The sequence below is a fragment of the Rhinopithecus bieti genome, unplaced genomic scaffold (assembly GCF_001698545.2).
Source record: "Rhinopithecus bieti isolate Rb0 unplaced genomic scaffold, ASM169854v2 scaffold_14826, whole genome shotgun sequence".
In the NCBI taxonomy this organism is placed as follows: domain Eukaryota; kingdom Metazoa; phylum Chordata; class Mammalia; order Primates; family Cercopithecidae; genus Rhinopithecus; species Rhinopithecus bieti.
In genome coordinates, this window is record NW_016808328.1 from 1,908,900 (window position 1) to 1,931,283 (window position 22,384).

At 50.8% G+C, this 22,384-nt stretch overlaps 1 protein-coding gene across 1 annotated transcript in view; it reads left to right on the plus strand.

Annotated features, from left to right (window-relative positions):
* ASAP3 (ArfGAP with SH3 domain, ankyrin repeat and PH domain 3) overlaps positions 1–22,384 on the plus strand; it is a 56,205-nt gene that overhangs the window by 32,205 nt on the left and 1,616 nt on the right. Inside the window, exons 4-24 of the mRNA XM_017886542.1 lie at positions 1,253–1,327; positions 2,491–2,540; positions 10,191–10,302; positions 10,531–10,616; positions 11,073–11,148; positions 11,328–11,414; positions 11,590–11,699; positions 13,247–13,316; positions 13,640–13,727; positions 15,010–15,058; positions 15,148–15,338; positions 15,423–15,556; positions 15,816–15,910; positions 16,459–16,636; positions 17,870–17,955; positions 18,119–18,234; positions 18,786–18,853; positions 18,947–19,054; positions 19,207–19,402; positions 20,563–20,785; positions 21,348–21,438. Coding sequence (XP_017742031.1) covers positions 1,253–1,327; positions 2,491–2,540; positions 10,191–10,302; positions 10,531–10,616; positions 11,073–11,148; positions 11,328–11,414; positions 11,590–11,699; positions 13,247–13,316; positions 13,640–13,727; positions 15,010–15,058; positions 15,148–15,338; positions 15,423–15,556; positions 15,816–15,910; positions 16,459–16,636; positions 17,870–17,955; positions 18,119–18,234; positions 18,786–18,853; positions 18,947–19,054; positions 19,207–19,402; positions 20,563–20,785; positions 21,348–21,438 — 2,289 coding nt within the window. The remainder of the gene's footprint in view (positions 1–1,252; positions 1,328–2,490; positions 2,541–10,190; positions 10,303–10,530; positions 10,617–11,072; positions 11,149–11,327; positions 11,415–11,589; positions 11,700–13,246; positions 13,317–13,639; positions 13,728–15,009; positions 15,059–15,147; positions 15,339–15,422; positions 15,557–15,815; positions 15,911–16,458; positions 16,637–17,869; positions 17,956–18,118; positions 18,235–18,785; positions 18,854–18,946; positions 19,055–19,206; positions 19,403–20,562; positions 20,786–21,347; positions 21,439–22,384) is intronic.

The following is a 22,384-nucleotide window of genomic DNA, read 5'->3' on the forward strand; positions in this document are numbered from 1 at the left end:
AAAAAAAAAAAAAAAAAAAAATAGTATATGAGTTCAATTAAATTAGTGTCCTTCTTTGTCTGTACCTCTTCTCTCCCTGTTTCAGTCAAACTAGTGTTTCCTGGGGGTCTGCTGTCTGGTGGGCATTGTACCAGGGGTTGGTGATGCAGGAAAGTGTCAGACTGCCTCAGAGAGCCACAGTCTAGTGGGGGAGAGAAGAACTAGGGTGTGGACTGGTATCAAGAAATACCAGCAGCATGGTACAAACTCAAGGACCCAGCAGCTGGTGTCAGAGGCCTAGTGTTGCCATGGTTCAGAAAAGGGGAGATCAGGCAGGAGGAGTAGCCAGGAGAGGCTTCCTGGAGGAGAAGTCAAGACCCAAGCTGTATCTTGGAAGCTGGTTGAAATATTAGGCCTCTTTAGGTTGTGAAATTACAGAAACCCAACTCAAACTAGGTTACATTTTAAAAAGGGAATTCATTAGCCCCTGTAATGGGAAGTCCAGGGGTGCAGCTGGCTTTCCTTGTAAGATAGTTTCTCTGTCTCTGCTCAGTGGGCAGGATAGCCCAGCAGGCCCAGATGCCCATCTTACCAGAATAAAGACGGCCTTTCTCCCATGACTTAGGCAGAAAAATCCCAGAGAGGATTGTGATTGGCTGGCTTGGGTTGTGTGCCTATTCCCTATCCAGTCCCACTATCCTGGGGCTGGGGTGCCCTGCTCAGATCTGACTTCTGCGTTTACCCCATCTGACCACAGAGGAGGAGTTCCCAACAGGAAAGGGGGTTCTATGACCATTAGTAAGGGAGGCTCTGAAGCGTTAGCCAGCCCAGAACAACAGATGTGCTCTACTGGTCAACTCAAGAGAGTCAGAGAGGAGAAGGGAGGCTGCTCCTGGAGAGGAACACGGGAGAGACTGACCATGGAATGCTGCTGGAGCAGTGCAGCAATGAGGCTGGAGCCATCAGGGGAGGGGCTCACTCCGACATGCCTCAGCCTCCCCTCCTGCCCCCTTTCACACAGGAAGCCTGGTGGGCAGCAGGTCAGCTATCCTAAGCTGACCCCAGAGCTGGGTCCTCTAGTCCTCCCCAGGCTCAGCATTCCTGCCATGACGTCCCTCCTCACTTGGCTATCATCTCTTTGATGACATCTCTTCCTCTCCCCTGCTTCCCTTCCCCGCTTCTCTCTTTGCCAAGTGATGCTTCACCATAGCCCGCATCCCTAGGGGCTGGATGCCAGTCACCTGAGGTAGGAATGGGCGTCTGTTTTTTCCAGATTCAGAACCTGAACAACATTGTCTCTTTCCCCCTGGACAGTCTGATGAAGGGACAGCTGAGGGACGGTCGACAGGTGAGTCTCCATGCTGGGAGTGGTGTTGGGACAGAGTGAAAGAGGGGTGGGCAGGAGACTGTCGGGGGCCAGGGCTGGACTGAGGGTGGAGGCCAAGTGAAGGGGCTGTCTTAGCGGGAGTGCTGAGCCTGGGGAGATCTGGAGGACCTGGCTCGGGTCAGCCTAGGGTGGCTGACCTGCTGTCTGCCAGGCCCCTTGTGTGAAACATGTCGTGTAAATCTTACAACCATACTATGAGGTAGGCTTTGTGGGTATGCTCATCCCCATTTTGCAGTTGAAATTCGAGGCCTAGGGAGTTAGGTAACCTGCTGATGGTTTACATAGCTAGGAAGTAGAGAGCCCATGTGGGAATCTAGGGATCCTGAATCCCATACTCTGTTCTCTCTGTGCCTGGCAGCCCTTGGCTGGATGCAGAGTGGAGCTCAAAGAAGGTGACAGAATAATCTCCCTGGGCAATCTGCCCCAGATGGCCCAGGGGAGGAGCCATGCTCCCCCAAGAGGGTTTCCTCCCTGCCCTAGGCTGCCAGCCTGGCACCAGTCTGCTAACCACACAAACCAGACAGGCAGCTTTTTCACCTTGGGAGTCTCAGGTTTATTCAGAAGGGTGTGAGCAGCCTGGCTGGATGAGGCTTAGGCAAGCTAGGTGGGGAGTAGCCAGGTCTCCCTGGCTTGCTGTATGGCCTTGGGTAGACTTCTCAACCTTTCTGCGCATGTTCCTTGACCTGTACCCTTGCTCTAAGAGGATGATCTAGCACCAGGCAGGAGAAAATGCTGGGATAAAGTTAGGTGGGGGGAGTTTGGCCTTAATCCTCCTATCCTCATGGTCATGACTGATCTCTCTTCTGAGCAAGAGGACTCAGGGTAGAGCCCAAAGATCTCTCCATACCTCAAGCCAGGGCCCACCAAACCTGACTGATTCTTGGCATCTCCGGGGAGGAGAAGGTCTGCTGGGAGGAGGGCCTCAGCCCTGAGAAATGGGGTCGACTGAGCCTGTTTGGTGGGGGCAGGTTTGCAGCAGGACTGTAGGGGCAGGGGCTGGTTAGAGATGGCTCTGAGCTGCTCAGGGGAGCACACTAGCATGTCCCCCTACAGGCAGTAGAGCATACTGTTTATTCCAGTGCTCCAGCTTCCCTTTGGGCAAATTGTCCCTTTTTAACCCACAGGATTCCAAAAAGCAGCTGGAGAAGGCATGGAAGGACTATGAAACCAAAATGTAAGTGGCCACAGCCAGGGTGGTTTGTCCAGGAGAGTAGCGCTTACACTGCAGCAGGGGGCTGGACAGGGAAGAACCTAAATGCTGCTGAGACATGTCATCCGGAAGTGGGTGGCATCTAGCTCTGTAGAGGCATTTACAGGGGATTGTTTATACCCAGACCTGACTGGATTGTGGGGACTGGGCCATGAGACCACCAAAGGAGCTATTGTGAAGGGACCTCAGGATGCTGCTCTCAGAGTCCCATCTGCTCAGTGGTGCCAGACATGGGCAGGGATGGAGAGGAGCTAGCACTGACCGAACACCTCTGCGTGCTGGCCATTTAGTCCTCACAGTCACCCAGTCATGTGAGAGAGAGGTATTAGTATCACAGTTACCACAGGAGGACTCAGAGAGGTTAAGTCACTTGCCCAAGGCCCCACAGCTTGGTAGAGGCAGAACTGGGGTTTATACCCCTTGATCCTCGTTCCTCAATGCCAGGTGGTATATCTAGAGGAGCAAATGGAGTTGATGTCACACTCAGGCTTCCTGTGTCCTGTGCACACCACACGATACTCCAGATCTCTCACCAGCTACTGGGACATCATAGGGAAAGAAGGAGCCTCAGGCAACCAGTGGCCAATTCCTCCTGGGCAGAGACTCCTTGGGCTCTGTCTTCTGAGGAGTCTGTCCAGATCCCAGCCCTCACTCTCTGCCCAGCCAGGCCCATACTGTGGAGCATTGTTTGTGCTTTTTTGTAAAATTTTGTTTTCTCTTGCATTTTGCCAAAGCAATTTATGCTTATTATGACTAATTCAGAAGATATGGAGAAGTAAAAGAAGAAAAAAAATTAATTATCCTTAGCAGAGGATTAGGGTCATGGCAGGGGGATAATACTCTCTGTTGTTTGAATTTTTTTTTTTTACAAGGTCAGGGTAACATTGCAATTTTCATGATTAAAAAAATAAAAAAGTTGGAGGGGGAGAAACTACCCAAAAACAGGAGAAAATTCTTAATTTTCAAGCCTAAAGTATTAACATTTTAACATTTATTTTATTTTCTTTTTTTTTTTGAGACAGAGTCTCACTCTGTCGCCCAGGCTGGAGTGCAGTGGCCAGATCTCAGCTTACCGCAAGCTCCGCCTCCGTTCTCCTGCCTCAGTCTCCTGAGTAGCTGGGACTACAGGCACCCGCCACCTCGCCTGGCTAGTTTTTTGTATTTTTTAGTAGAGACGGGGTTTCGTTTCACCATGTTAGCCAGGATGGTCTCGATCTGCTGACCTCGTGATCCGCCCGTCTTGGCCTCCCAAAGTGCGGGGATTACAGGCTTGAGCCACTGCACCTGGCCAACATTTTACCATTTATTTTTCTATGTACAAAGAAATGTTTTTATAAAAATGAGATAACAATGTACTATTTTGTAATCTGCTTTTTTCATTCAAAAATACATTGTAACCATCTTCGTACACCATTACATATTCTTCCACAACATCAAACAGGTGTGCCAAAACATGCATAAGCCATCATGTATTTAATCTGTTCCTGTCATTGGAGAAGCATCCTTGGATTTAAATATTTGCCCCTACTCATAATTATTTCTGCAGCATCAATTTCAAGAAGTAGATCCTGGAGCTTTTTATTGTTCCCTCAGCTCCCAGAGCCATGGCACTGCTCCAGGTCTGAAGGAAGGCCACATCTTGTCCCTACACAAGCATCTCCAACCCCAGCTGTGGGCATAGATCCTGTGATGAAGGGTGTAGGCACTGTGTGGCCATCCCTGTGGGGCCCCATCCCTGCCTGTGATGGGGCACGGCCATCTGCTGTCACTGGAGGTCCAGGGATGGGTAGTGAGGGCACAGGCTGACCTTGTCTTTATGATTTGCTGTGGGGCCACATGGCCCTCTTCTTCCTGAGTTACCTTTACTAAGCCCTTAGACTTCCGGGGATCGTCTACCAGATGGAAATAATAAGCTCTACTCTGCTGACCTTCCCAAAGCAGGTCTGCTTTTCCTAGGTTTCTATATTGAACCTTCCTATAGGATTTCATTTACAGGCCAGGCTCCATTTAGTTGATGGGAAAGGGGGCTTGGCTGAGGTTATTCGGTGAGTTATAGACAGGACCTGGACTAGAACCCAGGCCTTCTGGGTCTAGTGCTATTTCTGCCATGTGATCTCCTGGCTCCCACCATGGAGCCACATAGTTTGAGCTAATGTCTTGGCACGGGTGACTGTACATTCCTTTTCCATACGGGCTCCAGGTGTAGCCAGATATGCGTGAGCCATAAGTTGCTATGTAATTCCATCACATTCTTGCCAAACAAGTCTGAGCAGCAGCTGGAAGGGCCCAGGGCCCTGATAGCATCTGTCAAATACCACTGAGAGCTTCACCCCTGGCTGTTCATATAGGAAGAGGATTCCATCTCCACATGGGGCTGCTGAGAAAGGCATCCCGGGCCCTGTGCAGAGGCCAAGTTTATCTAGGCAGTTCCATGTACAGGTCTGTTTCCTCATCTATAAAATAGGGACAGTAATACCTTGCAGGGTGATGAATGTGGCGATGAATAAGCATAGCGCATATAAAGCACTCAGCACTTCAGTTCAGCAAGTATTTATTGACCACCTCTGAGCCAGAACTAGGACCAGAATAACACAGGAAGAGACTGAGAGGCAGAAACCCACACATCTGCTGGTAGCATTTCCCCTGACCAGCTTTTAATCTTGTGCAAGCCATTTTCCTTCTCTGGATTTCAGTTTCATCATCTGTAAAATGGTCCCTGTTCTGAGAGAGACTGTTATCTCTCAGAAAAGAAACAGTGTGACTGTCAGCAGCTCTCAGGAATGAGGCAGGGAAGGAGGAATGGAACAAACCTGAGTCACAGTGTTGGTTGCCAGGGCTGCCCCTAAGGCTCAGGCACCAGCCAGTCCTGGGTTCAGCTCCTGGCCCCACCACTTAACAGCTGTTTGACTTGGACAAGTGACTTATCTCACCACAGGTTCCTCTTCTATAAAATAGGATAATGATTCTGCCTTATGGGGCCATCATTTTAGCATGTGAAGGGCCTAGCAGAGTGCCCTTCAAAATTATAATTAGAAGCCTGTAATTATAAAATTATAATTAGAAGCCTGTAATCCTAGCACTTTGGGAGGCCAAGACAGGAGGATCACTTGGGCTCAGGAGTTCAAAACCAGCCTGGGCAACATAGTGAGACCTTGCCTCTATTTAAAAAATTAGTAATAATAATACCTATATAACAAATGTAAATAATACATATATATATATATATATAATTAGAAGCCACATCTGGTGGCTAATGCCTGTAATCTAAGCTACTTGGGAGGCTGAGGCAGGAGGATTGCTTGAGGCCAGGAAATTTGAGACCAGCTTGGGAGACAGAGCTAGACCTTGTCTCTAAAAAAGAATAATAATAATTAGTAATAATAGCAGCTTCTACTTATTTAGAGTTTACTTTTTGCCAGGCACTGGAGTAAGGTCTTTGCATCTATTACCAGATTTATTCTCCCTGGCAGGGAAAGCTGCTATTGTTATTCCCAATTTATAGGTAAGTAGTGAGGAATCCCAGCCCACAATCCCTGCCTTAGTGGATGCCCCCTGGTTTGAAAGGCAAGAAGAGAGGCAGCTCAATAAATAATTAAAATACAAAGTGGTAATGCCACAATGATAGTATTAGCACAGAGATGGCAAAAAAAAAGTATTTTTTTTGAATGGAGGGAAGGGTAGTCAGAAAAGGCATCACAGGTGACATGGCACCTAAGCATGGCTCGAGGTTTCAAGGTTGGTGGGTGTGTGATTTGTTTTAAATACTTTCCTGCCTGTACCAGGAGTACCTGTACCCATCCCATGAATAACACTGGACTGTTGCTGTAGTTTCCTTCTGCAGTGATCTCAGTCTTAGTAACTAGCATTTAAGTACTTTCACCCACTATTTCATTCCTTCTGTTGCAACTCCACTCATAAGAAGGAAAAATGTTTCTAACATTTGGAATGTTTAAAAAATGTTGGTGATCCTTTGAGGATAGGGAAGGAATGGGACTTGTTACTTTATAGGGGAAGAAAAGCACTCCCCAGTTATTAGGTCATCTCAGAATGACTATGTCAGACTTTGTACGGAAAATCTCTATGAATTATCTTAGCTGAGGCTGAGGGACAGAACTTTGATAATTGACAAAGCCATTTTGTCAAAGCTGTGTACATTTTGTCAGAGCTGAAGTACATTGACAAAGTTGTGTACTTCACAGCTTATCTACACCAAGTTAAGTAGCACCGTCTTTTCATCTCTACTAGCATTCAAAAAATAAAAGAAAGAAGAAAGTGCCATATACTGAAAAAAATTGTATAAAAGGGATCACCAGTATTTACCACTCTATCATCGCCATCATTAGAAACATCATAATCCTACGTTCATTGAGGGCTTGCCATAGGCCAGGAACTGTACTGTTTCCTATGCATTATATTATCCAAGGACTAGGTGTCATTACAGTGGTTCCCCCTTATCCTTGGGGGATATGTTCCGAGACCCCCAGTGGATGCTTGAAACTGAAGATGATACTGAACCTTATATTAGGTTGGTGCAAAAGTAATTCTGGCAGTGTATAGACCAGGGTTCCTCAGCCCCTGGGCCATGGACTGGTACTGGTCCAAGGCCTGTTAGGAACCTGGACTGAATAGCAGGAGGTGAGCATTAGCAGGTGAGCGAGCATTACCGCCTGAGCTCCACCTCTTGTCAGATCAGCATGGCATTAGATTTTCATAGGAGCACGAACCCTATTGTGAGCTTCACATGCTAGGGATCTAGGTTGCATGCTGCTTATGAGAATCTAAGCCTGATGATCTGAGCTGGAACAGTTTTATCCCAAAACCATCCTCCCCCACCCTGCCATCCATGGAAATATTGTCTTCCACGAAACCAGTTCCTGGTGCCAAAATGTTGGGGACTGCTGGACAGACAGTGTAAATACACTGGACAAAAAGATGATTCATGTTCCAGGCAGGATGGAGCAGAAGGATACAGGATTTCACATGCTACTCATAACGATGCATAATGTAAAACTTACGAACTGGGCCGGGCATGGTGGCTCATGCCTGTAATTCCAGCACTTTGGGAGGCCAAGGTGGGCAGATCACCTGAGGTCAGGAGTTTGAGACCAGCCTGAAACACATGGCAAAACCCTGGCTCTACTGAAAATACAAAAATTAGCTGGGTGTGGTGGTGGGTGCCTGTAATCCCAGCTACTTGGGAGGCTGAGGCAGGAGAATCGCTTGAACCTGGGAGATGGAGGTTGCAGTGAGCTGAGATCGTGCCATGGCACTCCAGCCTGGGTGACGAGCAAAACTCCATCTCAAAAAAAACCAAAAGACAAAAAAAGTACGAATTGTTTATTTCTGGAATTTTCCATTTAATATTTTTGGACAGGGATTGACCATGGATAACTGAAACCATAGAAAGCAAAACTACAGAGAAGGGGGCACTACAGTATTATTCTCATTTTCCAAATGGGAAAACAATTTCAGAAAGTTTTATAAAGGTTAAGTAAGTGAAGGAGCTGCCATTCAAATCCAGAATCTACATTTCTAACCACTGTACTATATTGTGGTTTGCTTTTTGTCCATTTACTCTGGAGCAGATATCTTTCCATGTCAGTATAGTCATCCCTCAGTATCCATGGGGGGTTCCAGGACCCCCGCAGATACCAAAATCTGAGGATGCTAAAGCCCCTTAGTCAGCCGCCTATATCCTCAGGCTTTACACCCACAGATATGGAGGGCTGACTGCATGTACTCTCTTGAGACAGGGTCTACTCTGTTGCCCAGGCTGGGGTGCAGTGGTTACGGATAAGAATCTCCACTTTCCAGATAAGGAGTCTGAGGCTCAGAAGGGGGAAGACAGCTAGTAGCAGCAGAACTTGTATTAATCCCACTCTGTCTTTGTCTTCTCTGCTCAGGGCTGGCCCCCGCTTGACAGCAGAACTATTAAGCAAGCCCTCTTCTTTACATGGGGTTCAGAGTCAAATGCACCCAGCCTGAGATGTGGAAATACTCTCCTGGCTGCGAGTGGTTAGTCTGCTGGGCATGGGATTTCCAGGAAACCATTTACACACAGATCCACCCATCTCCAAAGACGGAAAACAGCCAACCTCTGAAAGGGAAGGCCCCCGTTACTCTTAGCTACAAGGATGGGAAGCGCTTTCTGTCTCCACTTAAAAAAAGAGCACGGTGGGGCGTGGTGGCTCCTTCCTGTAATTTCAGCACTTTGGGAGGCTGAGGTGGATGGATCACTTGAGGCCCAAGTTCAAAGACTAGCCTGGCCAACATGGTGAAACCCTGTCTCTACTAAAAATACAAAAGTTAGCTGGGCATCGGCCGGGCACGGTGGCTCACGCCTGTAATCCCAGCACTTTGGGAGACTGAGGTGGGTGGATCACCTGAGGTCAGGAGATCGAGATCATCCTGGCTAACATGGTGAAACCCCATCTCTACTAAAAATGCAAACAACTAGCCAGGCATGGTGACACCCACGTATAGTCCCAGCTACTCGGGAGGCTGAGACAGGAGAATTGCTTGAACCCGGGAGGCGGAGGTTGCAGTGAGCTAAGATCGCACCACTGCACTCCAGCCTGGGCAACAGAGTGAGACTCTGTCTAAAAAAAAAAAAAAGATTGGTGGGCATGGTGGTGGGCACCTGTAATCCCAGCTATTCAGGAGGCTGAGGTACGAGAATTGCTTGAACCTGGGAGGTGGAGGTTGCAGTAAGCTGAGATTGCGCCACTGCTGTCCAGCCTGGGCTCAGAAGAATGAAAGCACTTTGAAATAACTCAGAAACAGAAAGTCAAACACTGCATGTTCTCCTTTATAAGTAGGGGGTAAGCAACGGGTACATGTGGACAGACAGAGCAGAACAGTAGACATTGGAGGCTTCAAAAGGTGGGAGGGTAGGTGAGGGATGAAAAATTACCTATTGGGTACCATGTACACTATTTGGGTGATGGGTACTCTAAAAGCCCAGGCTTCACCACTGCACAATATATCCATGAAACAAAACTGCACTTGTACCCCCTAAATTTAATACAAATAAAAAAGATTGAAGGCACCTATGCTGTTAAATCCCTTCCAGGAAAATCAGAACTGTTTGCCCCAAATCTCACTTGGCCCTTCTTTGAGCCCTTCATCCCCCTGCATAAAAACCTTCAAATCCTTCCCATTACTCTTGGGATAAAGACCAAGAATATGGTGTGAATTAGACCCTGCATGGTCTGGCACCTCTTCACCTCAGTGGGCACCAACCCTCTCCATCTTGGCACTGTTGCTCCTGCCTTGGGACCGTCATATGGTCCAGCTCTCTTGCCCAGCAGTAGCTTCCTCCAAGCTTCTTAGGCTTCAGATCCCACCTTAGACATCAATGAAGCAGCCCCAACGAAGTTGGATCCCCATTTTCTCTCCCATAGTTCTCTGCATGGCTGTGATTTGATTCATGTCTTTCTCCCCCACCACTCTGTGGATTCCCTAAACTGTCTTGTTCATTGTACCCAGCCCCACCACACAGCTGGCACAGGAGGGCCTCCTGTACCATGTGGCCCCTTTGCTCATGCATCCCTGGCAGAAGAGGATGTAGGGGCTGGTGAGAGTTGTTCAGGCTTCTCTTTCCTTGGGGTCTAGGGCCAAGCTGGAGAAGGAACGCGATCGGGCTAGGGTGACAGGAGGGATCCCTGGGGAGGTGGCCCAGGACACGCAGAGAGAGCGGCGCATCTTCCAGCTGCACATGTGTGAGGTAAGGGGTGCTCTGGATGAGGGAGGGGGGCGTGGGATGTGTCTTCCTGTCTGCCTCTCCAGGGGACCAGTCACAGGCTCAGCTCAGGTCCTGGCCACATGGCCCTGTGGGATGTCACCAAGGCCCAGTCGCAGCCAGGTGGATTAGCCTGGGATGGGGACTGCAGCCTCTCGTTCCCAGGATTCTGCTTCAGCTCACATGACACATCTTGCCCTGCCCTCCTCCTAGTATCTGCTCAAAGCTGGGGAGAGCCAGATGAAGCAAGGTCCCGACTTCCTTCAGAGCCTCATCAAGTTCTTCCACGCCCAGCACAAGTAGGTATCTCCCCACGTCCCTGCCACTAACCCTTCCAGTGTCACAGAACAAGGCCCCTCTCAGGGTGTGGAAGACCGGCGAGTCTCTTTGGAGGCCTGCATCTTGTTGGTGGAACTTTCATAGCTCCTCCTCATTGAGTGCTCACTGAATGCCAGGCACAAGTACTTTACAAATATCAATTCACTCAATCCCCCAACACTTCTGGGAGCAGGTACTATATTATCCCCATTTTATAGATGAGAAAACTGAGGCTCATTTTCCAAGATTACACTGCTAGTAAGTGGGATTTGAATCTAGTCAAGAGAGACTTGTCTATGGAGTGTCTGTTCTTGACCGTCAGACTACAATGCCCTGAGGTGCCCTGTGATCCTTACAGCAGCTTCTCCCACACTTCTGGCTTCATCTCTCATTTCCATCTTTATCTGGACCCTTGTTTGGCCTCTGACACCTCTTAGCTTTTTCCAAGATGGCTGGAAGGCTGCCCAGAGCCTGTTCCCCTTCATCGAGAAGCTGGCGGCCTCAGTACATGCAGTAAGTTGGGTCTCACCCTTGGGCACGTGATCAAGCCCCCTGTCCTTCCAGGAAAGTCTGTGGGTGTGGAAGAGCTGGCTCCTGCCCACAGTGAGGCTGCTGCTCTGCTCTTCTGGGTCTGGGCTGTGTACCTGACACATTTGTTGGCTGGTGATGGGGTCCCTTCCTCTGTCCCACAGCTCCATCAAGCCCAGGAGGAGGAGCTACAGAAGCTGACCCAGCTCCGGGACTCCCTCCGAGGGACACTGCAGCTTGAGAGCAGAGAGGTCAGCCCCTGAACCATCCCAAAAGGAATGCCTTCCCCCAAGGCCCACCATGGAGGGAGGGAGAGAAGGAAGACCCACAGGGTCCCCTGGAAGAGTCTCCCTGAGTGAGCCCCTGCAGAATGGGGCTCTTTCCACTGAGATGCCCTGACGTCTCCTTTGCATGTCCGAGGGACAGGAACACCTGAGCCGGAAGAATTCAGGATGTGGCTACAGCATCCACCAGCACCAAGGCAACAAACAGTTTGGGACGGAGAAAGTGGGCTTTCTATACAAGAAAAGCGATGGGTAAGTGATTCAGAGCTTACATAATTTGCCCAACGTCACGCTGCAAGTAAATGACAGGGTTGGGGAAGCTGCCCAGAGGAACTGTTCTGATAATTTATGTAGACACTGAGGGTTGCAATGCAAACTCCTCAAATCCTGGGTTGTCCAGTACACCTGGGCATGTGAACTTCTGCTAAAGGTGATTGGTTGTTTTAAGTTAAAGAAGAATAGCAGTAGCTAACACTTATTGAACACTTACTATGCCCTCATTCTTTTTTTTTGAGACAGAGTCTCCCTCTGTCACCCAGGCTAGAGTGCATTGGCACGATCTCGGCTCACTGCAACCTCTGCCTCCTAGGTTCAAACGATTCTCCTGCCTCAGCCTCCCGAATAGCTGGGACTACAGGGGCACACCACCACGCCCAGCTAATTTTTTATATTTTTAGTAGAGACGGCGTTTCACCATGTTAGCCAGGATGGTCTCGATCTGCTGACCTCTTGATCTGCCCGCCTCAGCCTCCCAAAGTGTGGGGATTACTGGCATGAGCCATTGCGCCCAGCCTATGACCTCATTCTTAACCTCTACAATATATTGAATATGCCTAGAAATGAAATTATTGGCTGTGCCTTGCTCCCTAGTGTAAAAAAAAAAAAAAAAAATCAGTCTGTGGGCCAGGCACAGTGGCTCACACCTGTAATCCCAGCACTTTGGGAGGCCAAGGCAGGTGTATCACCTGAGGTCAGGAGTTCAAGACCAGCCTGGCCAACATAGTGAAACCCCATCTCTACTAAAAATACAAAAAATTAGCCGGGTGTGGTGGCATGAGCCTGTAGTCCCAGCTGCTTGGGAGGCTGAGGCAGGAGAATTGCTTGAACCCAGGAGATGGAGGTTGCAATGAGCCGAGATCATGCCACTGCACTCCAGCCTGGGCAACAGAGCAAGACTCTGTCGCAAAAACAAACAAACAAACAAAAAAAAAACAAACAAAACAAAAACAAACTGCTGTGAAATGCAAAGGCCCCTGTGGGATATATTCATGTTTCTACCTACCAATCAGTTTAATCAGAGAAGAATAACCTTGAAGAAGAAACCAATGAATATTTACCTGTTACAGGAGAAGTGTTTAGTTTTGGATCATGGACTTGCTAATTTTATTTTGGGGGTATTAATATTGATCTTGCTTAGTTGAACCATAATTTGTTTGTTGTTGTCAAGAGCCTGTGCTTCTCAGACTAGGAGCTCCCTAATGATATAAGCTGTGTCTCCCCCATCAGACTAGAAGCTCTCAGAAAGCCAAAGTCACATCATCTCCTTAGAATAAGGATTCCCAGAGAGTGAGGCTGTGTTTCTCCATCAAACTGGGATCTTCCTAAGAGCAGAACTGTGTCTCCCATCAGAAGGGAGCCCCAGAGAGTCGGGGGTTGTGGGGAGGTGTAGGGTTAGGAGAAGAAAGAGGTAAAAGGATGTGGCTAGAGATCATACAGGTGGGGGCAAATCTCTGTTCTCTGACACCAGGGAATTAGGTGTGAGTCTTGGGTCACTGTCCTTCTATCCCTCTGGGCCTTAGAATTCGAAGAGTCTGGCAGAAAAGGAAGTGTGGAGTCAAGTATGGCTGCCTGACCATCTCACACAGCACGGTGAGGCCTAGAGGTGGTGGGTGTCTCAGGGCACGATGGACCCTCTTCTGGTGTTCTGAGCAAACAATGTCAAGCCCTCCCTCCAAGACTGACCCGCAAACCTAGGTCCAGGGAGCTGGAGACCCTTGTGGGAGGACAGATGGGACCCGAAGGCCCCAATCTAGTCTTAGTCTACACACCACATCCTTGAGGTACTGCTGGGTGAAGAGAAACACTAATGGAACAGGATGATTATGCCCATTTAACAGAGTGGAAAATGGAGGCCTAAAGAGTGTGGAGGGCCAGAGGTAATGCATCCATCCTCCACCCCCAAATTCCCACAGATAAACCGGCCCCCAGTGAAGCTGACCCTGCTGACGTGCCAAGTGAGGCCAAACCCCGAGGAGAAAAAGTGCTTCGACCTGGTGACCCGTGAGTGGTCTCTGTGCCTCTCCCCTACAGCTGCCCAGGGCTTCTCTAAAACACCTATCAGCTCCCAGGGGACTTCAGTGAGGGGTCTGTGTCCAGTTCCACACATGGTATTGAAGAGCTGCTACTGCAGGCATAAGAATCCTTAGGTCCAGGACACCCACATCACATTAAACGTCAAAATGCACCCACTTTTCATAATAAGTGGGACTATTTATGTAGAGCATATTTGAGTGGATTTGGGTCATCTGGGTTTTTAAATCATTTCTTTTTTTAAAAAAATTGTACCTTTTTTCCCCAAATACCCAGAGCTGAAAGAGATGAAATTATTGTTTCTTTACATTTTCCACTTTTCGTTCTTCGGAGCCTTTGGTGCAGGCTTTGTGTGAGAGCAGACACAGGCTGAAAAAGACCTAGATCTTGTCCTCAGGAAGCTCTCTGGCAGGGGTGTGGGGTGGGTACCCAGGACTGTAAGATGAGGGGGCTGTCCAGAAGATGGGTGCAGATATAGCCTCATAGAAGATTAGGGAGCAGGAAGGCCTACGCTGCTGTGGGGAATCAAGAAAGGCTCTTGGAGGAGAGAGTATTTGAATTTAGCCTTGAAGGACATGTAGAATGAAGAGTTTGTGGGGTGGGGGCTTTTGAGGAGACAGGATTAGCATGATGAAAGGCATGGAAGCAGGAGAGTAGGTCTGGCCAGTTTGGCCAGAGTGGAGGGTTCATGTAGCAGAGTGAGAGATGAGGCCTGGAAATCCCTCTTAAAAGTTTGGACCTTATTTCCTGGCAATAGGGAGCCATGGGAGATCTTGGAGCAGGGCAGTAGGGCAGTGGTGTAGTTAGAGCAGAGACTTGGGCACAACAGTTGGGAGCTGGTACAGGCTGGAGAAAAGAGGAAATGGGAAGCAGGGAGACCAGACAGGTAGCCTGGTCGCCCCGGAGGAGACCAGGAGGGGCCCAGTGGGATGGTGACAGTTGGTTCAGAGGATGCGCTGCCTCTGAGCTGGGTTCTCTGGGGTTCTATGCCCTGGGAGACCTCATCTGAGCCTGGAACCAGGGCTTCACGCAGAGAGAGCTTTGTTGGGATCCTACTTCGGAGGCCACTTCTGAGAAACTGCCCCTGCTGTTGGCCACTGTCATTCCGCTCCCTCCCCACTCCTAGCTTGAGAGTCCAACTTGGCAGGGACACATCTCCATGTGGCCCCAGCGGCTTTTGGCGGGGGCTCCCTGGGCTTCGGGAAGGCCAGCAGCATTTCTGTGGGCCAGAAGCCCCCTTCTCTCCCGACAGACAACCGGACCTACCACTTCCAGGCGGAGGACGAGCACGAGTGTGAAGCGTGAGTGCCCGGCCAGCCTTGTGGGTGGGGCTGGCGGCCCTATCTCTTCCCGCCTGACATCCCTGTCCCACCCCGCTCAATCTCCGCAGGTGGGTGTCAGTGCTGCAGAACAGCAAGGATGAAGCCCTGAGCAGCGCCTTCCTTGGGGAGCCCAGCGGTGGCCCGGGGTCCTGGGGGGCCGCCGGGCATGACGGGGAGCCCCATGACCTCACAAAGCTGCTCATCGCGGAGGTGAAGAGCAGGCCTGGGAATAGCCAGTGCTGCGACTGCGGGGCTGCAGGTCAGGCCTCGGGGCCGGGCAGGAGGGAGGGGGACGTAGAGGGGAGGGGCTGCACCTCCAGGCTCCAGCTGCTTTCCTCTGCAGACCCCACGTGGCTCAGCACCAACCTGGGCGTGCTCACTTGCATCCAGTGCTCGGGCGTCCACCGGGAACTGGGCGTGCGCTTCTCGCGCATGCAGTCACTCACCTTGGACCTGCTGGGCCCCTCCGAGTTGTTGGTGAGGGCGGGGCAGGGCCCAGAAGAGGCCAGACGCGGAGATAGGGGTGTAGTTTCATCGGGGGCAGGCGAGACTTGCAGGTTGTGGGTGGGTCCTGGCCAAGGTGGGCTGGGACAAGCCAGGTAGCTGGTGGTCAGGGGCGGGGCCTGAACCGGGAGGGCGCCCGAGGGGCGGGACTCTGGGGGCTCGGAGCTCCACCCTGTGCAGGCCTAACTACCAGGTCTTACTCTGCCCCACCCCTATTTTCCCACGATTCCAGCTGGCCTTGAACATGGGAAACACGAGCTTCAATGAGGTCATGGAGGCCCAGCTACCCTCACATGGCGGCCCTAAACCCTCAGCTGAAAGTGACATGTAAGGGGATTCTCAGAGAGAGGGGCGTCCTGCCTAGGGGATTCTGCCTTCGCAGCTCCCAGGGTCGCAGAAAGGTCTTAGATCAGAAGTCTGGGGAGGCTGGGCGCAGTGACTCACACCTGTAATCTCAACACTTTGGGAGGCCAAGGCGGGCGGATCACTTGAGGTCAGGCCTTCAAGACCAGCCCCGCTAACATGGCAAAACCCCAACTGTACTCAAAATACAAAAATTAGCTGGGCGTAGTGGCGCATGCCTGTAGTTCCACCTACTCAGGAGGCTGAGGCACGAGAATTGCTTGAACCCTGGAGGCAGAGGTGGCAGTGAGCCGAGATTGCACCACTGCATTCCAGCCTGGGTGATAGAGTGAGACTCTGTCTCAAAAAAAAAAAAAAAAGCCTGGGGAGCTGGGGAAGGGGAGCCTCAGATCTGGACATCTTCAGGACATGGTTCTGGAGAAAAGGAGAGCTGTATCTCCTGTGGGAGGGCCCCAGGGATCAGCTGGACAGACACAGTCCATGCTCTGAGATCCTGTGGTTGTCTTTGGTAGGGGCACCCGCAGGGACTACATCGTGGCCAAGTATGTGGAGCACAGGTTTGCACGCCGGTGCACACCTGAGCCTCGGAGACTCTGGACAGCCATTTGCAACAGGGACCTCCTGTCGGTACTGGAGGCCTTTGCCAATGGGCAAGACTTTGGACAGCCGCTGCCAGGGCCTGATGCACAGGTGAGAACCCCCTCCAAGGGCCACTTATAACCCACCTGCCTCACATATTCCCCAGTTCTTCTGCAGGACCAGCTGTTACTCCCCTCTGCCCCACCTCTGACATCTGCTCAAATCTCACCCATCAGAGTGGTAAGTGGGAAAGAGCACAGCTTCAGTCAAGCAGACCTGGGTGGGAATCCTCGCTGTTTTTTCCTAGCTGTGTGATCTAGCGCAGGTTACTTCTCTGAGTCTCATTTCCTCATCTATAAAAGGGGTTAATAATAGCACCCATGGTGATGAAGTGAGAATTAAGTCATGTATATAAAGGGCTTAGTGTACAATGGGTATGCAATAAATGTTCATACCTTTTTCTTTCACCTAAGTAGCCCTGAAATGTAAGGGCAGGTCAGTTTAGAGCCAGGAAGACCACATTGCTTTGGCTATTCCAAGAACAAACACATGAGCATGGGGAAAGGATATCAGAGACATTTGAAAAAGTAAATCAACAGGAGTTGCTGACTGATTGGACATCGAAAATTGGATGTTGGCTGGGTGTGATGGCTCACGCCTGTAATCCCAACACTTTGGGAGGCCAAAGTGAAAGGATCACTTGAGCCCAGGAGTTCAGAATCAGCTTGGGCAAAATAAGGAAACCCCCATCTCTACAACAACAACAACTAAAATTAGCTGGGTATGGTGGCACACATCTGTGTTCCCAGCTACTCAGAAGGCTGAGGTGGGAGGATGACTTGAGCCCAGGAGGTTGAGGCTACAGAGAGCTGTGACTGCGCCACTGCCCTCCAGCTTGGGTGACAAAGCGAGACCCTATCTCAGAAAAACTAAAAACGGGTATCTTTGAACTGTCTGTCTGATATCTTGGTGGGCTATCTAATGAGCAGTGCAGCACTTAGGTGAGGTAAAAATTTGGAACAGCCTACACGTGTGATAGTTGAAAACATGAGGTTGCTGAGGTCTTAGTGGGGAAGTACAATCAGGGAGAGGAGCCCAGAGCCAAGAAAGAAGTTTGGGTAACACCTGTTGGGGGCAGAGGAGGAAGAGCCATGAAAGGGAACAATGAGAGAATGGCCCTTCACCTTCCTGCCAAACATGAGGCTCTGCCCTTGCAGTCTCATCTCTCCGGGGTTCTGGCAGCTTCCTATGGGAGGATAAGAGGGTAGCAAGAGTGCAAGAGGGAAATACTGGGTTGGAGGCAGGTGCACTGGGGGTAACTCAGAGGTGTGGATGTGTTTTCAGGCACCTGAAGAGCTCGCCCTGCATTTGGCTATCAAAGTTGCCAGCCAGGCCTCCCTGCCTCTGGTGGATTTCATCATCCAGAATGGGTGAGAGCCTCCCTGCCTGTCTCTCTGGCTCCTCACACTCCCGCTCCTTTCCTTCCTGTTCTCCCACTGTCTTCCCTCCTTTCCCCTCCCACTTTTTCCCCTGACTTCGATCCCCTCATTGATCTGTTCCCCTTCCTTTCTCCCTGAACCCTCCTCTCCCCAGTGGTCACCTGGATGCCAAGGCTGCTGACGGGAACACGGCTCTGCACTACGCAGCACTCTGCAACCAGCCCGACTGCCTCAAGCTGCTGCTGAAGGGGAGAGCTTTGGTTGGCACAGGTGGGGCTTAAATACCTCCTCCGTCAGACTCCTATTCCTGACTGCCCCTTGTGTGGACTTCCGATGGTCTTGGGCTTACTTCTGACCACGTCTGTGATCTTAGGGGTTTGTCATTCATCTCTTGAATTTCAGCTTCCTCATCTGTAAAATGGGAATAATACCACTGACCTAGCGGGACTGCTAAAGAGAAAAGAAAATATTTCTGGAAGTACTTAGGCAAATAAATATTAGCTGGATCTGAATGATAATGATTGTAATAGCTAATATTTATTGTGTAACATATGCCTGGCAATGGGGCAAGTGCTTTCCATGTGTTAATTAAACGAATCCTCATAACCACTTCATCAGGTGGTTCCAAGTACTCATCATAAACAATTTTGTCCCAAAAGGTTATATAACTTGGCCTGTGGTCACGTAGCCAGAACATGGCAGAGCCAGGATTCAAACCCAGACATTCTGATTCCAGAGGCCGGTCCTCATCTCTAAGCTGTAATGTTTCTTTGACCATGACCATGACCATGACCATGACCCCTGACTTTCCCCCCTCACAGTAAACGAAGCAGGCGAGACAGCTCTGGACATAGCCAGGAAGAAGCACCACAAGGAGTGTGAGGAGCTGGTGAGGTCTCCGGGAGGCAAGGGGCCCCTGACCCTTTCTCTCTCCCTGCTGAGCCCCCAACCCTCTGAACCGCCAAGCCTTTGTTTTTGGCAGCTGGAGCAGGCTCAGGCGGGGACCCTTGCCTTCCCTCTACATGTGGACTACTCCTGGGTAATTTCCACAGAGCCTGGCTTTGACAGTGAGGAGGATGAGGAAGAGAAGGTGGGTCCCAGCCCTGTCCCTCAGACCTCTGGATGGCAGAAGGAAAGAGCCAGATTGGGCCGGATGTGTGTTGGCGGGGGCTGTGAGGTGGGGGGACAGGGCTACACCAGAGGAACCAGGCTGTCCTCATCCTCACTCTTTTGCCCTGGCAGCGCTGCTTGCTGAAGCTCCCGGTCCAGGCCCACTGGGCCAGTGGGAGGCTGGACATCAGCAACAAGACCTATGAGACTGTCACCAGCCTGGGAGCAGCCACCCCTCAGGGCGAGAGTGAGGACTGTCCCCCACCCTTGCCAGTCAAAAACTCTTCTCGGACCGTGGTCCAAGGGTGTGCAAGACGTGCCAGTGGAGGTACAGTTGGATGCCCAGATAAATGCTCACCATGCCATTCACAGAGGGCCTGTATATGCCGGGGCACTGAGCTGAGTGCATATGTTAGTCCATAGCATCCTTATGATGACCTCCCAGATAAGGGTTCTGATCTTCCCCTTACAGATAAAAGAACAGAGGTGTTAAGTCACATGCTTAAGATCCCACAGGTAATAAGTCTCTGATGTAGGATTCAAATATCAGCTCATCTTATACCAAATTCCTCAATGCTCCACTTAACAAGAGAGAAAAGAGTTTACTGAGCATCTCCTTCATCCTGAGTCCTTTGAGGGCTACCAAGACACAGTCTAGTAGGGGAGATAAAAACTGGAATGCAATTCATTATAATACAAGGCACAGTGTGATGTAGAATGTGAATCCCAAAAGGACAAGGACTTTGAGTGTTTTGTTGAATACTGTTTGTCCAGCGCCTAGTGCAGATCCTGGCTGTTCTCAATAACTATTAGTCGAATGAAGGAACAGACTTGTTCTGGGAGGTCAGGGCGGTTGGGGAGGGAGCATGTCCTACTGGGACTGGGGGTTGGTTTAGGAAGGCCCTGGTGGGGATATCATCTGAGTGAACCTGAGGGATGGGCAGGAGAATCCAAACTGGGATGGGGTGTGAGCACAAGCAAAAAAGTGAGTCAGCATGGTCCTGGCCACAGCGAACAAAGGCTTCATCAGTTGAAGGAGAATACTGGACAGGTAGATGGGGAATGGACTATTGGCAGAGAACCAGAAGAGATCGTAGGCCGGACGCAGTGGCTCACACCTGTAATCCCAGCACTTTGGGAGGCTGAGGCAGGCGGATCAATTCAGGTAAGGATTTTGAGACCAGTCTGGCCAACATGGTGAAACCCCATCTCTACTAAAAATGCAAAAATTAGCCAGGCGTGGTGGCATGCACCTGTAATCCGAACTACTCTGGAGGCTGAGGCAGGAGAATCTCTTGAACCTAGGAGGCAGAGGTTGCAGTGAGCTGAGATCGTGCCACTGCACTCCAGCCTGGGTGACAGAGTAAGACTCTGTCTCAAAAAAAAAAAAAAAAAAAGAAAAGAAAAAAGATCCTAGAGGCCAGAGACTGCTTTGAGGTTGGTCACAGAGCAAGTGATAAAGAAAAGCTTTGTCATTTCTGATTCCAGATCATTCTGAAGTCTCCAGCCTGAGTTCAGAGGTCCCTGAGACCCCTGAGAACCTGGGCAGTCCAGCCTCCTCCTCCAGCCTCATGAGCCCCGTGGAACCTGGGGGTCCCAGCCAAGCCCCACCCAACTCTGAAGAGGGCCTCCGAGAACCCCCAGGCACCTCCAGACCGAGCCTGACATCCGGGACCACCCCTTTGGAGGTGTATCTCCCCGTCAGGTTCAGGTTGGTGAGGGCTCAGCTGTGCAACCAGGGCAAATCCCCTGACTTCTCCAAGTATCCATTGATTTCCACACCTCTAAATAGTACCTGCCTGGGTCACACTCCATCTCTGGGTGCATCACTTATGCAGAAATGCTGGACCCTGGGACCCCTTCCCCCTTCACACACTTACTCCCAAATCCTGCATGGAGAGCTGAGGAGGAGCCAGGGATCCTGCCTGCTGACGTTGGAGTAAAGGAGGCTTAGCCCTCTGTGTGGCTTATTCTAGAGGCTCTCAGTGGGGTCTTCACTCTGTCCCCACCTCCAACCCAGGATCCAGTCTTCTCCCTTCCTTGCAAACCTATTCAGTCTGGAGTTTGGGGAGAAGTAGACCGGGGATATTCATAGAGTCTTCTGGAGGTCAGTTCCAGCCTTCTTGGGCCTGTGATGGACCTGGTCTGAGGGCCTTGTGGACTCTACGCACCCATCCTAAGCCCCCAGACTGACTCTGTTCCTGAGCCCTTTCTCCCCACTCTGAGGGGCTCTCTGGACACAAGGGTCACATTGGCCTTTCCCTGCCTTCCAGCTCTGAGAGCACTCGCTCCTATCGGCGGGGGGCGCGGAGCCCGGAAGATGGTCCCTCAGCCAGGCAGCCTCTGCCCAGAAGGAACATGCCGGTAGGAACTCTGGGACCATGGTTTGAGGGGCGGTGGCAGGGTGCCTGAGAGGCAGAGTTAGTCAAGAGTAAGTGTATTGGGGTGGGAGACCTCCCATGATTGGGGTACAAATGGACCCAGGCAGCCACAGTTTGGACAGTCCCTCTCCTGGTGCCCAGGTGGCCACAGTTTGGCCAGTCCCTCTCCTGGTGCCCAGGTGGCCACAGTTTGGCCAGTTCCTGCCCTAGGTGCCCACAGTTTGACCAGTCCCTGTCCTGGTGTCCAGGTGGGCATGGTTTGGCCAGTCCCTGTGCTGGTGCCCAGGCAGCTGCGGTTTGACCAGTCCCTGTCCTGGTGCCTAGGTGGCCGCGGTTTGGCCAGTCCCTGTCCTGGTGCTCCTCTTTCCCTGCTCTAGCCCAGGGCTGGGTGCAGCTGAGGAGAGCCCAGGCCTTGACGGATGGCAGTGGTGATGAGGCCCAAGCTCTGGCCTCTCCCCAGGGGAGGATGAGGGAAGTTGTGTTAGCCAGGCCAGTTGCTCAGAGAAGGCATCACTTCCCTGCAGAAGAGGCAGGATTAGGTGGCCGTGTACCAGCCCTTGTTTGCCTAACTCTCCCCTTGTTCATGAATCTCCTGGAATCCACAGGGACTTTCAGATCCCAGGCATAGAGGGAGGTGACAGGGACAGGGCAAGAGCTGTCATCCTTAATGCAGCTTCTCCCTGCTGAATCACCAAGTCTCCAATAATGGCATATATTAATTGAACCTAGGAGTGGGCACAGATGAGAGCCAGTTGTGTTGGGAAGGAAGCCTCTTCTGTCCCTTGTTCCTCTGGGAATTCCTCAGAATGGCATTGGTTATGTTGAGAGTCAGGATGGCAGGGGCAGAAGCTGGTTCTGTCCGGGGAATCATCATCTTTAATCCACCAGAGTTAGGCACCAGACACAAATCCATGTCCACATCCTGGTTC